General features: G+C 27.2%; 2 protein-coding genes across 2 annotated transcripts; both read left to right on the top strand.

The window, feature by feature from the left end:
- The first annotated feature begins 2,267 nt into the window (after positions 1-2,267).
- Positions 2,268-2,974, top strand: LOC124927977. The gene has a single exon (XM_047468491.1). The coding sequence runs from the start codon at positions 2,302-2,304 to the stop codon at positions 2,860-2,862; it is 561 nt and encodes a 186-aa protein (XP_047324447.1). The 5' UTR covers positions 2,268-2,301; the 3' UTR covers positions 2,863-2,974.
- Positions 2,975-9,962: 6,988 nt separating this feature from the next.
- Positions 9,963-12,278, top strand: LOC124927091 (vesicle transport protein GOT1). Its single transcript, XM_047467439.1, has 7 exons — positions 9,963-10,057; positions 10,506-10,558; positions 11,012-11,103; positions 11,189-11,269; positions 11,477-11,574; positions 11,659-11,734; positions 11,952-12,278. The coding sequence occupies exons 2-7, from the start codon at positions 10,531-10,533 to the stop codon at positions 11,982-11,984; spliced, it is 408 nt and encodes a 135-aa protein (XP_047323395.1). The 5' UTR covers positions 9,963-10,057; positions 10,506-10,530; the 3' UTR covers positions 11,985-12,278.
- Positions 12,279-14,279: the final 2,001 nt, after the last annotated feature.

Genomic DNA, 14,279 nt, shown 5'->3' with positions numbered 1-14,279 from the left:
GCGTGCTATGTCTAATGATTTAATCTCTTTGTGCCCAACTTATTTATCCCTTTTATTTTTACTTTTTTTTTACTTTTTACCTTTTACTTTTTTATTTATTATTATTATTAAGGGAAGGTTCGAATGAGATTTTTTAACCCTGAAAGTGTGCATTGTAAATACTTCTAAACTCACTAATAATTATATTTGTAACAACTAAAAAAAAAAATATATTATATAGAGAGGAAGAGTTACTGTTTACACGTGGCTGACAAGTGTGATTAGATCTGCCTTAATACTTGTCACATAAGCATACGAGTTTTTTTTTTACCATTTGTACTTATTAAATTAAGCATGCTCTTATCTAATTTTATTTCTTCTTCTTATTATTATTAGGATTAAATTTGTTACTACTTCCACCGTCCATCACATGTTTTCATTTAAGATGTGAATTTTATATTTATATTTTTCATTCAATATATTTAATAGTATTTTAAATCATATGTGGAAATAATTTGAGTGTATCTTATTTACTCTAACATATGTTTTAATACTATGTATAAAAGAATTTGATTGATGTTAGCAAAATTAATATGCATTTTTTTTTTGTTATCACCAAAGTCGTCAGTGGATAAGAGTTGACCTAAAAGATTAAAAAGACTTTTGGTGATAAGAGTTGATCTAAAAGATAAAAAAAAAAATGATAAATTCGATTATTCTCACTAATAGTGCTCTGAATGGAAACAGAAAGTCAATCGGTTTCTACTTTATTTTTAAATTTTGTAATCAAATGAAAATACTATGGAAATATTAAAATAAAACAATCTAAGTACTTAGAAAATTCAAACGTAAAATAGCAAGGGATCAGTTTTTTGAATAAATTTAAATTCAATTCTACTTTTCTTCGGTTATATTCTATATAGACTTTATATATGAGAAATTATTTGTATTAGATATTCTGTAACTAAATAATTTAAGTCACCCAAAAAATAAATTCTTTCTCCACAACTAATTTTAACTTATTATAAAAAAATATTATTAAATAAAGACGGGAAAGATGTATATCTATAAAATTTATTAATATATCTTATTTTTAATTAATATATTTTGGATGCGAATGAGATTAATTATATTATTTGAATATACTTATTTATTCGGCCATAGCTCATCATTTTTATTATATCAAATTTCCATATATTTATCAATTTGAATTGGATTGCTACATGATTAAATAATTCAAATCAGTTTGAATACTCACTCATTTTATTTAAATAGCTGAGAATTCAGTACAAATTATATAAGTCAATGCATCTAAATAGACAAGAATTCAATTTAAAATATATAAGATTAACAGTTGAGTTGCACATTCTTAAATTAATATAATCCATTGTATATATAACTCCAGTAACAGAGCCCACAAACTTATGTTTTAAGATGATAAGTTTGAGTCTTTTATGTTTAAAATATTTAAAAATATCAATAAGTAAGAAACACACTATAATAGAACACAACATAATATACTAATATAGTAACTCTTTGTTGCATTAAATTTGAAACACACTATCTATCTATATATAATAATAATAAGATGGGAAAGTGAGTTAATAATAAGATATATATATTTGTTATTGAATTTAAAAAGAAGAGATGGAGGGACATGAACAATAATTAACCATGTCCAAATGTTGGCATCCCATTTCTCATCTCTCCACGCTTCTCTCATTTAATTAATTCCCACTTTTATCTTTCTCCCTTCAATTTATTTACAATTTATCAATCATTTTTTTTTTTTAACTTCTTTCCTAAATTAATCAAATAATAAATAAAACTCAACCGACAGCCGATCTCGCACCACTCTCACCTTAATATACAATAATTTCAAATAAAATTTCTAATTAAATAAACACCTAAACAAAATCATATCTCTAAGTATAAATTTATTAAATAAATAAATATAGCAACAACTCAAACACAACTTAAACACATACATTTCCTTATTTATATATACTTATTTTTCAATTTAACTAAATAAAATACTAATAAAGAGTCAATGTTCAACCGTTAAATATTAATGAATGGTAACTTTAAAATATAAAGCATAATAATTTAAAATTGTTTCAAATAGAATCAGTTACAACAGAATGAACGGTGAAGTTAGTCAACACTAATATTATGAGTATTGACTACTACTTTAATTTTTATTAATAAATTTAAAAAAAAATATTTACAGGATCCAAAAATTTATCTGTAGCAGAACTCACCGACTATTTCTCAAAATCTCACGCAAATAGTGTGAAGAGAGAGATAACAGAGAAGAGAGAGATGAAACCGATTGACGGTTACAATCGGCATCAAATTCATCATCCTCCAATATTCATGCCAATTCTCTGTTCTAGATCTTCAATCAAAGACGTTCGTCTTCCCAAATGGCAACGGAAATCATCTCAAACAGATCCTAATTCTTCTCCCAAAGTCGGTTGTATGGGACAAGTCAAGCGAAGTAACAGAGTCATCGGTTTCCCGATTCCATATCTATTATCTTCTTCTTCTTCATCCATCGCCTCTAACGTCAAGTATGAGAAGCTCAAAAGGATATTTTCCGGTAAGAGCGTTCCGAACGGTGAGAGAAAGGTTCAAAGTGCGAGAGAGACTATTCATAATGTGAAGATCGGCCGGAATTGTGCTCCGGCGGCGGCGCCGCCTGTTAATGTATGCGAAATGGATCCGCCGTTGCCGGTGGTGATTCTTAAGAAGGAAGAAATCGGCAGCGAAGAAGATGTTAGCCTTTGGAAGAGGAGATCCGGTGGAATTGCATTGAAGAGTTTGGTGGTGCAGCAACAGGTTAATCCAAATTCACTGTCTTTTCAACCAAGAACTGTATGAATTCAATTAAGTTTTGACATAGTAAATAATATTATAATAAATAAATTTATTTATTTTACTTGTATTTTCCATTTCAGACAATAATAATAATAAACAATCTGAATTTTACTTTTGTTATTATACTAGGACAACTGAATCTTGACTACAATATAACACTTCAATGTCAAAAGTTAAATTATGAAAATTGAAAAAGTTTAATTTTAAGAAAAACTTTAAAAAAAATTAGAATTTGAACTTATAATAAATATTTATTTTTTATCCTAAACTATTATGCTATATAATTTTATAATTAAAATATAAAAAGTTTAACTAAAATTTTACTTTTTATTTATTATTATTATTACTACTAAATAAACTGCTTCCTAGTTAGTTAGGAAGTAGGCTTCCCTACTTAGTAGGTTTGGTGGGCTTATACATGCTGGCCCTGATTAATATATATATATATATATATATATTAATATATATAAATTAATCAATATATAATTTTATATTTGTGAAGAGTTTAAACAATATATAAATTAATCATACTAAAAAAAAATGTGTGCTCCAACAAGGATGATACTCTCTTTAATTTTATCGTGGCCTAAAAAGATTAATAATTACATAGCCCGCAAACACACTTAATCATTTAATTAAACGCAGAATTTGTTGTCTGACATACTCGAACTCAGTACCTCTCAAAGAGACTGAGGATATTCAGCTCTTATAATGCTAGTTCTTTTTTAATTCTCAAAAATACTTATTTTTAAATTTTAATGAATTATTAAATAAGATAATAGTAGTATTCTCTCAATTTTGAATTTGATATTTAATTAATTTTTGTTAATATTAACAAAATAAAAAAATAAAATGGGTTATACAAAAGTTGGCAAATTTGGTTATGACACACTAACCAAAACAAATTGGACAAATTAGGTTTGAAGTTGATCATAGTTACAAGATTGAATTGAACATATGAAAATGCCTAGATTTAATTATACATTGATTTGGTCAAATGGATAAATGATTTGGGACTACATGTCCGAGCTAAGAGACAAAAAACAGGCTCATTCATTTCTTTGTTGTTTCTGACTTTAGGTGTGAGCTGAAATTAACAACTCATCTTAGAGTGATCGAGACTCCTTCTCTCATTAATCACCATATATATATGAATGCAAATAATAGCATACCACATCTTTGACCATTTTTTAGGTATACTTTTGGATTCCAATCAAATTACTTTACTTTACTTTAATTTAATTAGAATAATATTTAAAAACTCAAACTCATGATCATGGACATGGGTTATTACATTCTACTCCGAAGGATTGAAATGAAAATTAAGAAGTGCTGTATAAATAATTTATTTTATAATCGAACTCTTTCAGATATAGAAAAATTGTTATTTTTTCTTCCAATTAATAACAATTTTGAACATCGCAAACAAATATGGTGAAATTATCATATAATTTTTTTTTAAGCAAATTATAATATTGGTTGCCCAAAAAAGAAACACAAAATTCATAGAGCTTAAAGTTTTTATAAAGAACTCAAATCAACTTGGATATGAAACTTCTAAGCCTTTATCATGATTAATGTATTTTGCAACCTTTATATGTTTTAGTTGATCAATGGTCTTGTTGACACTGAATCTTCTCCTTGTTGTTTGAATATTCATAATCTATACTAAAGACCCGATAAGTCCATCTATAGAATCCCTTTTTCTAGTTTAACGACAATAAGAAGTGGAAATTCACAAGTTTCCTGAGATCCTGAGTTCGAGTCCATTATACGACAAATTTTGTGTCTGATTAAATTGTTAAGTGTGTTTCTGGGCTACATACTTAACCCGTGGGAATTATTCAAGTTACAAAGAAATGACTTTCATTTTGATCATGAACAAATAACTTTTTCTTATGTCAACTTTGAATAACTTTGTTTAATTATTGATTTTCTTCATTTACTATTATCATTAAATTAAGGAAATGATATTGATAATGATTTGAGTTTACTTATCATTAATAATTTTTCATTATTTTATTTTGTACCATAAATTGATTATATTAATTGTATTGAATTAGTAAATAAAAGAGTTTTGACGAATAATTTATTTTATTTTTTTAAAATAGTAGTATTGTCTTGTTTTATTTGAGTATTTCTATGCGTTAACCTAAAATATATCTATAATATTAAAACTAAAATCTAAAAAGCATTTAATATGCACTAACGTGTCTATCAAAATTGGAACCCTAAACTAGAAATAAACATCTTTATCTTTACCACTATGCTAGAAACACATATATATTTAAAAATATCTAAACACGTATATATAAAATCGGTCGGTTTATCCGTTAGTTTTTTATTATTTAAATCGCCAACTAAACCGGCCATGTCGGTACAGAAAATTATAAACCGATCAAAACTCGGTTAAGTCGGTTTATAATTATTTCGATCGGTTTTATACGATTCGGTTTGATTTTTTGGTTTTTTCGATTTTGCTTACACCCTAACATCAATCAAAATGGTATGATGGTTAAAGTGATCATCTTTCATACTCGAGACAAGAGTTCAAATCTTTGCAAATGTAAATTTAAATAAATTATATTTGTGAATAAGAGACTAATAATAAATGAGAGGTGATTGATTTGACGCGGGATAAGAGACTTGTAACATTAGATTGTGAGGGCGATTGAGATTGGTGATTAGTTTACTGAGTGATAAAAGATGTCGATGATATTTGTTTGCTAAAAGGATAAGAGACTTGTGAAACAATGAAAGTGTGATTGAGATTTGTGGTTGCGAGGGATAAGAGATCGGTAACAAAGAATCGTGAGGTCACGGGATTAGAGGTCTATTGAGATTGAAGGTTGAATTGCCGATAGATAAGAGACCAGTAACTTTGAGATTGGGATGTGGTTTGCTGATGGATAAGAGGTCGATTGAGATTGGTGGTTATATTGAAATAATTGAGATTGATGATTGGTTTACTAAGTGATAAGAGACGCCGATGGTGTTTTCTAAAAGGATAAGAGACTTGTGAAACACTAAAAGTGTGATTGAGATTTTTGGTTGGTTTGCCGAGAGATAAGAAGTCGGTAACAAAGGATCGTGAGGTCATGAGATTAGAGGTATATTGATATTGGTGGTTGAAATGTCGATAAATAAGAGACAATAACATTGAGATTGGGATGTGGTTTGTTGATGGATAAGAGGTAGATTGAGATTTTGTGGTTGATTTGCTAAGAGGGATAAGAGGCTAATAACATTGGTTTGCCAAATATAAGAGATTTGTGAAATTGTGTGATTGAGATGTGGTTTATCGAGGAATAAAAGACATGTGAAAGTGTGATTGAGTTTTTTGGTTGGTTTGCCGAGAAATAAAAGGTATGAAAATGTGATTAAGATTTGTGGTTGGTTTACTGGAGAATAAGAGGCCGGTAAAATTGGTTTGTCAGTGATAAAAGATTTGTTGTTAATTTGTCAATGAATAAGATGAGAGATTAGTAATATGAGAGACTAATTGAAAAATAACAAATATTGGTGGTTAAATATATGAATGAGATAATGGTGATGACGACGACAAAGATATGAGTATTGTCTATTTCAACTTTGTAAATTTGAATTTTATTTATCTTTGCAACGACAAGGACGACATTATGCTAGTTTTATTAAATCTTACCAAGTCAATAACCTGTTCTTATTTGGTCGTGGGATTTTTTAATAACATTTCATTCGCCCTTATCAATCATATCATTAAATTTATTAATTATCATATAAAAATATTCTTTATATTTAAAATAAAATTATTTTATATTCATACTTTTTAAAAATATTTATCAAAATTACCATAAATCAACATTTTAAATAAATTATCTTGAAGATATATATATATATATATATATATATATATAATAATAAAATTTCAAGTTTATGAATTTATTTGATACTAGGAAATACTAAAACATGACGAGAATTGCAAACCACGTCATTGTTTGAGAGTAAATCAGTTTTTATTGTTGTTCGAATTTGCGTGATGCATTCTTTTATTATTCAAAAGAAGTGTGTGCAAGAGAATGCTTTGTCATCTCTTCTATGAGTTATGTATGACTATTTTTAAAATTTAACTACGATAAAATATACAAAATACAAATGTATAGTAATAGCATATCACCAAAATAAAAAACCTGAAATAATAATTAATGATGAGACAATATTTTTTACTTGTATTATTTTTTTTTTCTAAATTAAACAATTTTTATAAATATAAAATTATTAAAATTTCTAACTTACAGATGTATCAACATATCTATACATAAATAATCCAAAAGTTTTTCTTCTAACCCAAATGGACGGACTGGAGCAGATCTATTTGTTCGATCTTCGTCATAGTCAAAAGCGTTGAAAATATATTATAAATTAAATAAATTATAGACAATCATTTTCACCTCTAATTTATAATATTTAAATTGAGAGCAAAATATTTATTTAAAAATATATATATGTATTGTATGTTAAATAGGGGAATATAATGAAGATTAAGGAAATCTATTGATTAAGAAAGAAGCTTACTATTTAACTTTAAAACTTTGATTTAATATCAAATATTATATTTTATGACTTGACTTGATTGGGAGTCAAGACTTGATAGCAATGCGGTAAAAATCGAGATTTTACGTAAAATCGTTGGACATTTTTAAACTCGTAAAGTTTAGAGTTTATTTGAAATCGTAAAAATTTGATTTAAAAAAATAATAATTATATATTATTATTATTATTATATATATATATATATAATTAAATTTTATACTATTCAATTTTAAAAATTTATATATTTAAATATAAAATTAATTAAATAATAATAATAAATAAATAACACTATAAAAAATATACTTACAAAATTAATTATATTAATTTATTTATTTAAATAAATAATAATTTTATTTTTTAATTTTCACATATAAATTTATTTTTAAACATAAAATCTTATATATATAAACTTGTAAAATTTTATTACCGTAATTTAAAATTATAAAAATTTACCTATTTAAAAATTTACATGTAGAATCGTTAACCTTATTTAAGAAGATCTCAGACAAGATTTTAAATAAGAGTTGGGTGGTCTTTTGTAAACAAAAGAGTCAATGTTAATAATCTGATTCCAAATATTCTAAAACTCGACCCAAATTATATTCAAAGGGCCCACATTACAAATCCAGCCCAACAATTGTTTTTAAGAACAAAAGCCTAATACTTCAAATCTTAAAAATCAGAATAAATGTTAAAGTTACAAATAAATTTAACGATAAAATCTGAGCCACATTTAAAGTATGATTAAGTAGTACATCTTATTGAAATATTAGATTTTATTTATTTTAAATTTTTAAAAAAAAAGACATGTAACACTTTATTCGATTATAGGTCTTATTTTAATAAATATACAATAAAATTATAATAATATTAAATTATTGTATTTAATATATGTTATATATAATATTATTAATATTTTTTTTTTGAAAATTGTATATATATATATATATATTACTTCGATAATAATCGTTTAAGTAAAACAACAAAAGCGTCATATTAAACATGACATTCAAAAAACAAATTACTCAATTGGTTATCAAGTTCGTAGGTTCTCGAGAAAAAATGATTAATTTTTTGATCGACTTTTCGAAATATATTTCAAAAAGCGTCGTAATAATAACATTATGAATGATACGCATCGGACGACTGTAATTATTAAAAGTTCAATGATTTCTTTCAAACGAGATAGTCCATCAAAAAATAATTTAGATAATAACTCAATTATGTAGACATGTCATATCAGTTGTATCAATCCAAACTTCATAACAACTACTCAAATACTCATGTATCACCAATGAATCTCAATAATACTCCACAAAAGGCTCCATATACTAGCTACCCATCGACAATGCAAAAGTATGCGAGTTTTCGGTTCAACCTCTTCGTGAAACATGCAACTAACTATAACACAACATTTTTCATGCACATATCATCCGTAAAAATTACACTGTGAATACCGTTCCATCCAAAAACGAGATATATGATGGAATGACTCCAAAAGTTTATCCTAACATATGGAATCATCTTAACAAACAAATTGTAGCAATGTGCCACATGGAAACTATCAATGTCTTGTCAACACATAACGTGTTGTTCGACGAGGATACTTGTTTGCGTCCTATTAAAAGTAAAGCTATATTATGAGACAAACTCTCTCTAATGTTTAATCTCTTTTTCGGTTAGAAAAACCACTATACGGAGGATTAAACATATCCTTAACGGTGTCATTTCTATATATACCAATGGAATTTGTAAGCTCAGAATACTTCGTAGTTAGACTATTGACACTATATCAAATGTTGTTCCAAAAACTGATCGAAGAGCCATCCACCATAATGTATCTAAATTGTTCGCGAGAATTTTTCCACATAGAATAAATTATAGATATGTTTCAAACTCGCAACCTAGCAAAAACAAGTACAACTATTTAACTAACTAGGCTAATAACACTTAATATTTTAAATTCAACACCAAATTTGATAAACGCGGGACGTTGTAACAATATATTTTATCTGTGTGCATCGCACGGGGATCTTCCCAGTTTTTTTAATAAAGATCTATCCTCCTCTCATTTGAAATCGCAATCTTAATACAAGTTAAGCTACATTTAAGTTATTTAAACAAATAAATTATATTATTTTATAAATTATAATACAAAACTATTATTTATTATTATATAATATAAAATATAAGATGTTAAATAGTAGAATAATATTTTTTTAATAAACTTTGGATCTATCCTCTCCTCATTTGAAAATTCTCTCCTCATTTGAAAATTGATTATTTGGAGACTTGTTATTAGTTCAAATGAAATAAGTTGTTGGTGAACTTCATATTTTACTTCATCTCATAACCTGTTTTGCTAAGACCTCCGTTTATTAAAAAAAACATAAACTTTGATCTATATATGTCAAATACTTAATAATTTATGGATTTAATTGGAAATATCCAATAGTTAAAGGACCAGTCTTTCTTTTATTTCGTGTATAAAACGAAAACAAAAACAATTTCCGAATACTATGTTTTGTTTGGATCAATTTCCCCAAATTTTGCGATTCTTGTCTTCTCTCCGACGTCTTCTTCTCGCACCGTCAGAATCACTCAAGATCGAAGATTTCAACAGACCCAGGTTCCGTACTATTTCTCTCTCTATGTGTTTCCTATTTCTTCCCTGAATCAATCGATTGTTTGACGTGTTAGATTGTGAATTTCATACCTTTTATCGATTGGAAATTTCTTTATCACTTCATTTGATTAACTCTACTTATTTATGCGCGTGCAAGTCTAGAAACTTGTACTTTATTCTATGTAATAACAGAAGATGTTCATGGTTTGAGGTCCGAATTACTGGATTCCCCATTTGGATATTCCTTCTCTTATTTGCTAATTTAGTTCTTGTTTGTTGTGAAAGTTTTATGCTTTTAATTGCTGATAAAAAATATGCTTTGATCAAAAGTTGCCTCTCTTAGTAGACACTGGAAAGAACCAGTATTTTTGCTGAACATGTATCATACATTTTTGTAAATAATCGTTTGCAACATATTTCATACTTACATTTTATCATATTTTGTTGGCAGTTGGTTCTTCTGTTAAGAATAGAACATGGCTTATGAGATAGATGAGCAAAAGAGTATGTATCCTTTGTCTTTATTTTTTCTTTCTTTCGCTTTGAGACCAGAGTTTGTATTTTCCACATGGAGGAGGCTAGCACATCCCACCATCATACTTCCATGACCCCCATTTCAATCAAGGTGTTCTTCTTAGTGAGAATTGAAAATCGAACATGAGACCTCAACCACTTTAGTTCAAGACTCTTACCAATTGAGCTACCCTGGACTGGATTTTGTTTAGTATCAATACATGTATTTATGCAAATATAGGAACCATTTTCATCAAGCTCAAGTTCTCAAAAGTTTATGTACTTTTCGAATTTTTCAGCTACCATTAGATTCTTTTATCATTTTGTCGATGGGTTGGGGATTGACGAGGGTTTGTATGCAAACTCACTGATATGCTATTTTGGGTGAAGGTTTAAATTATTTCTGTTATGTTGTTAACAAATTATGTCAATAATGTTTTGCAGAGATTGGCTTAGGCCTCATTGGTTTCGGTTTCTTTTTCACCTTTCTTGGTGTGATTCTTTTTTTTGACAGAGGCTTGCTTGCTTTAGCAAATGTAAGGTTTTTCTACATTGGGAATTTCACTATTAATAACAATTCCAAATCCTTTCCATTTTAATTGTTCGATTTCTCGTTGCTAGTTGTTTTGTTTGGCAGGAGTAGCAATTCTGCTAGGTTGGCGTTCTACCTTACAATTGTTCACTAACAGATCAAACTATAAGGTATCAATTTCAGTTTGGTTTCTTCTTCTGAGTCTCGTATAAAGATATGATTGGATGAATGTAGTTCTAACATTGTTCTTATTATTCCCTTACTTTCTGTAATCATTTATTATTCTTTTTTATTAGTCCCTTACATTTTCATTTCATTGCTTCTATTTCAATAGAATGTGAACACAAATTCAATATGTTTCACTAAAATTTATGCAGGGTACATTATCCTTCCTTCTTGGGCTCTTCTTCATATTTTTTCGATGGCCTGTAGTTGGTATAATATTGGAAATATATGGCTGCATTATGCTATTTGGGTGAAGTTTCTTGTCTCAAACTTTTGATTAATGATGTCATCGCTTCATTGTTTCTGTTATCTAAAGTTAATATGCTTAATGCAGAGGTTTTTGGCCATCTATGAAGGTCTTCCTCTTTCAGATTCCAATACTTGGGTGGATTTTTCAATATCCTGTTATGGTGAGTGCCAAATTTATATGCATATATTGTTCTCTGAATTACTCAATCACATCCAAAATGTTAATATTGGACTTCGCCAAAGTTAACATTGGAAGTATATATTTTCTGTCAAATTGTTCTATTAATTATTGAAGGTAGGGTGTTTGGTGTATGTTTTATGATTCATATCTTCAATCAAAATGTTGACACTGATATTTCCTCACAATCAAATTATCAGTTTCTTGATCAAATGAGGAGGATCTTCAGTTGACTGAATATTGACATTGGTTATATAGTCTTGATGGCACTAAGACTATAGAATGCTCAAGCTCCTGTTGTGTTTCATCTTACATATCAAGCAATGAAAGGGTTAAAGCATTTTGAGCTTCTCACTGGCAAAAGGCAAGCTGCTTGCGTGGTTTCATTAATTTGGTGGGATTTCCAGGTTTTTTTATAACTAGTTTTTGTTGTTTTAGATCACTTTACTTGATAGGAATTAATATTGAACTCTTAACTGTTACAAGGCCACAATTTCTCCTATCTTCCAATTTTTTGTTGTTTCTAGCACTCCTCAAATATCATGATATCAGTTTTTTTTCTTCCAATTATTATTAAGTTTCAAAACAAAAAAAATGGACTTTAAGAAATCAATGAGCCTCTTAATCTGTTATCTTAGGGCATCTTACATCCAGGCCCAGGAGGTTAAGCGAGCACGAACTCGATTGTCAAAATATGATTTTTTTTAAACTCATGGTCGCTTTAAGATTATGTCTAATCACTAATGTATATTTATCCATTTCATTTTGGTTTGTTCATGTCTCGTCTGCATAAAAACTATCCCTTTAGTTGGATAACCATTTTATCTCCATGATCTCCCTTATAGAACCGAATGTCCTTATGGGGAAGGTAATCACTGTTGTTGTCAATGAAATTGAAGACATTAATCTCCACTTCCCACAAACTCATCGTTATGTCAATTGGGGTTAAGGCATAGGGGCTCTTTCCATAATAACCACTCAAAGTGTTGTTGAAGTAGCTCCACTTTCTCTGCCAAAATTTGTAGAACGAACTATTTATGTTATTGGTTTATTGTCAAAATAGTCGGGGCACTGCACAACTAGAGTCGATGAATCTCATTTTCTTGAGACTTGGTGTACTTTAAAACTGCCTCGAGAACATGATTAGTAATGTTCTCTGTTAGAACTAGCGAAATTATTTAGTTGAGGATGGTTCATATAACTTTATACGTGGAGTGATATCAATGAGCAAACCATACTAATAGTAGTAAAAAATAACATAGGAATAGAAGGAGATGACATTTGTTGATCTTCATAGCCAAATGTTTTTTTTACTTATTTGATACAACTTTATATTGAACAAATAAACAATAAGTAAGGAAGTTGAGGGATAATGGTACTTAATACTTATAAGGAAATAAATCATGAGCTAGGATGAGCTAGGATATGCAACAAATAAACTTGAAAGATTTAACTATTTTGAGAATTGTATAGTTACAAAATTACAAAATAAGACTATTATATATGGCAATTCAGAGCAGATTGCAGATGAAAATAATATGTTTGTTTAATTAATATATCTAAATTAATATCTATTTCTAATATTAAACAAGATTATCTGTTTCTTAAAGAATTAACACAAATTTCTATTGATATATCTAATATAAATGTTTTTCAAATTTATTTGTTACGCAACAATAGTCTAAATCAATAAATTTATTTTCTTCTCTTTTGAACCCATTAAGATAATTCAAGTGCCTTGGTTCCTAAATTTATTTAGAATGTCTCAAGTTGTAGTGAGAATATTAACATCCAAAATAAAATAAAATTAAAAACAAATTATTTCTACTATTAAACAAGATTATATTAAAACTATTATATCATTATATATTACTTATATAAATTAATAAACTTAATATATTAAAATATCAGATTAATATATACATTTTTTTAATATATATTATCTGTTTATTTTTTTAAATAATTTATATTAGAAATGATATAAAAACAATTTTTTTTAACAATTCTTTTAAATATAAAATTATGGCAACAAAATGTTTTTCACTTTTTTCTATCATAGATTGGGGCAACTCAGTCCTCGGAAACATTTGCCTCTGGGCACTGGTGGAAAAGTTTGAATTGATGTTATTAATTGTAAACTTGTATCATTTATAAACTATTAATATGATTTTCTCATATTAGTTTAGAAAATTAAGTAGATTATATCGAAAAGTTAATATTTTTCTTTAAAATTTACTATCTAGATAATTTATTAAGAACATTTCTTTTGTAGGTCATAATTTGATGGTATGATTAAATCGGAATTTTTTTTTTAATATAAATGGACATTTAAAAAAATATTTACATTATTTTTGTTTATTAATAAAGAAAAATCAAATACTCAATAATTAACAAATCATAAAACTAATTAAAATTTAATATATACATTTTTATATATATAATTTGTTTATAATATATTTTAATATATATATATATATAATTAAAATAACTATAAATAAATTATTTATAATAGAATATATAATTGATAA

This window comes from Impatiens glandulifera, chromosome 2, assembly GCF_907164915.1.
Source record: "Impatiens glandulifera chromosome 2, dImpGla2.1, whole genome shotgun sequence".
Lineage (NCBI taxonomy): Eukaryota > Viridiplantae > Streptophyta > Magnoliopsida > Ericales > Balsaminaceae > Impatiens > Impatiens glandulifera.
This window is presented reverse-complemented; position numbering and strand designations above follow the sequence as displayed.

What these genes read in the sequence shown, in the direction of transcription:
- LOC124927091 (XM_047467439.1), top strand. Translation starts at nt 10,531, where the DNA reads ATGGCTTATGAGATAGATGAGCAAAAGA. An exon ending in TGAGATAGATGAGCAAAAGA is followed by an intron (nt 10,559 to 11,011) that starts GTATGTATCCTT and finishes AATGTTTTGCAG; the next exon opens with AGATTGGCTTAGGCCTCATT. An exon ending in GCTTGCTTGCTTTAGCAAAT is followed by an intron (nt 11,104 to 11,188) that starts GTAAGGTTTTTC and finishes TCTCGTTGCTAG; the next exon opens with TTGTTTTGTTTGGCAGGAGT.
- LOC124927977 (XM_047468491.1), top strand. Translation starts at nt 2,302, where the DNA reads ATGAAACCGATTGACGGTTACAATCGGCATCAAATTCATCATCCTCCA.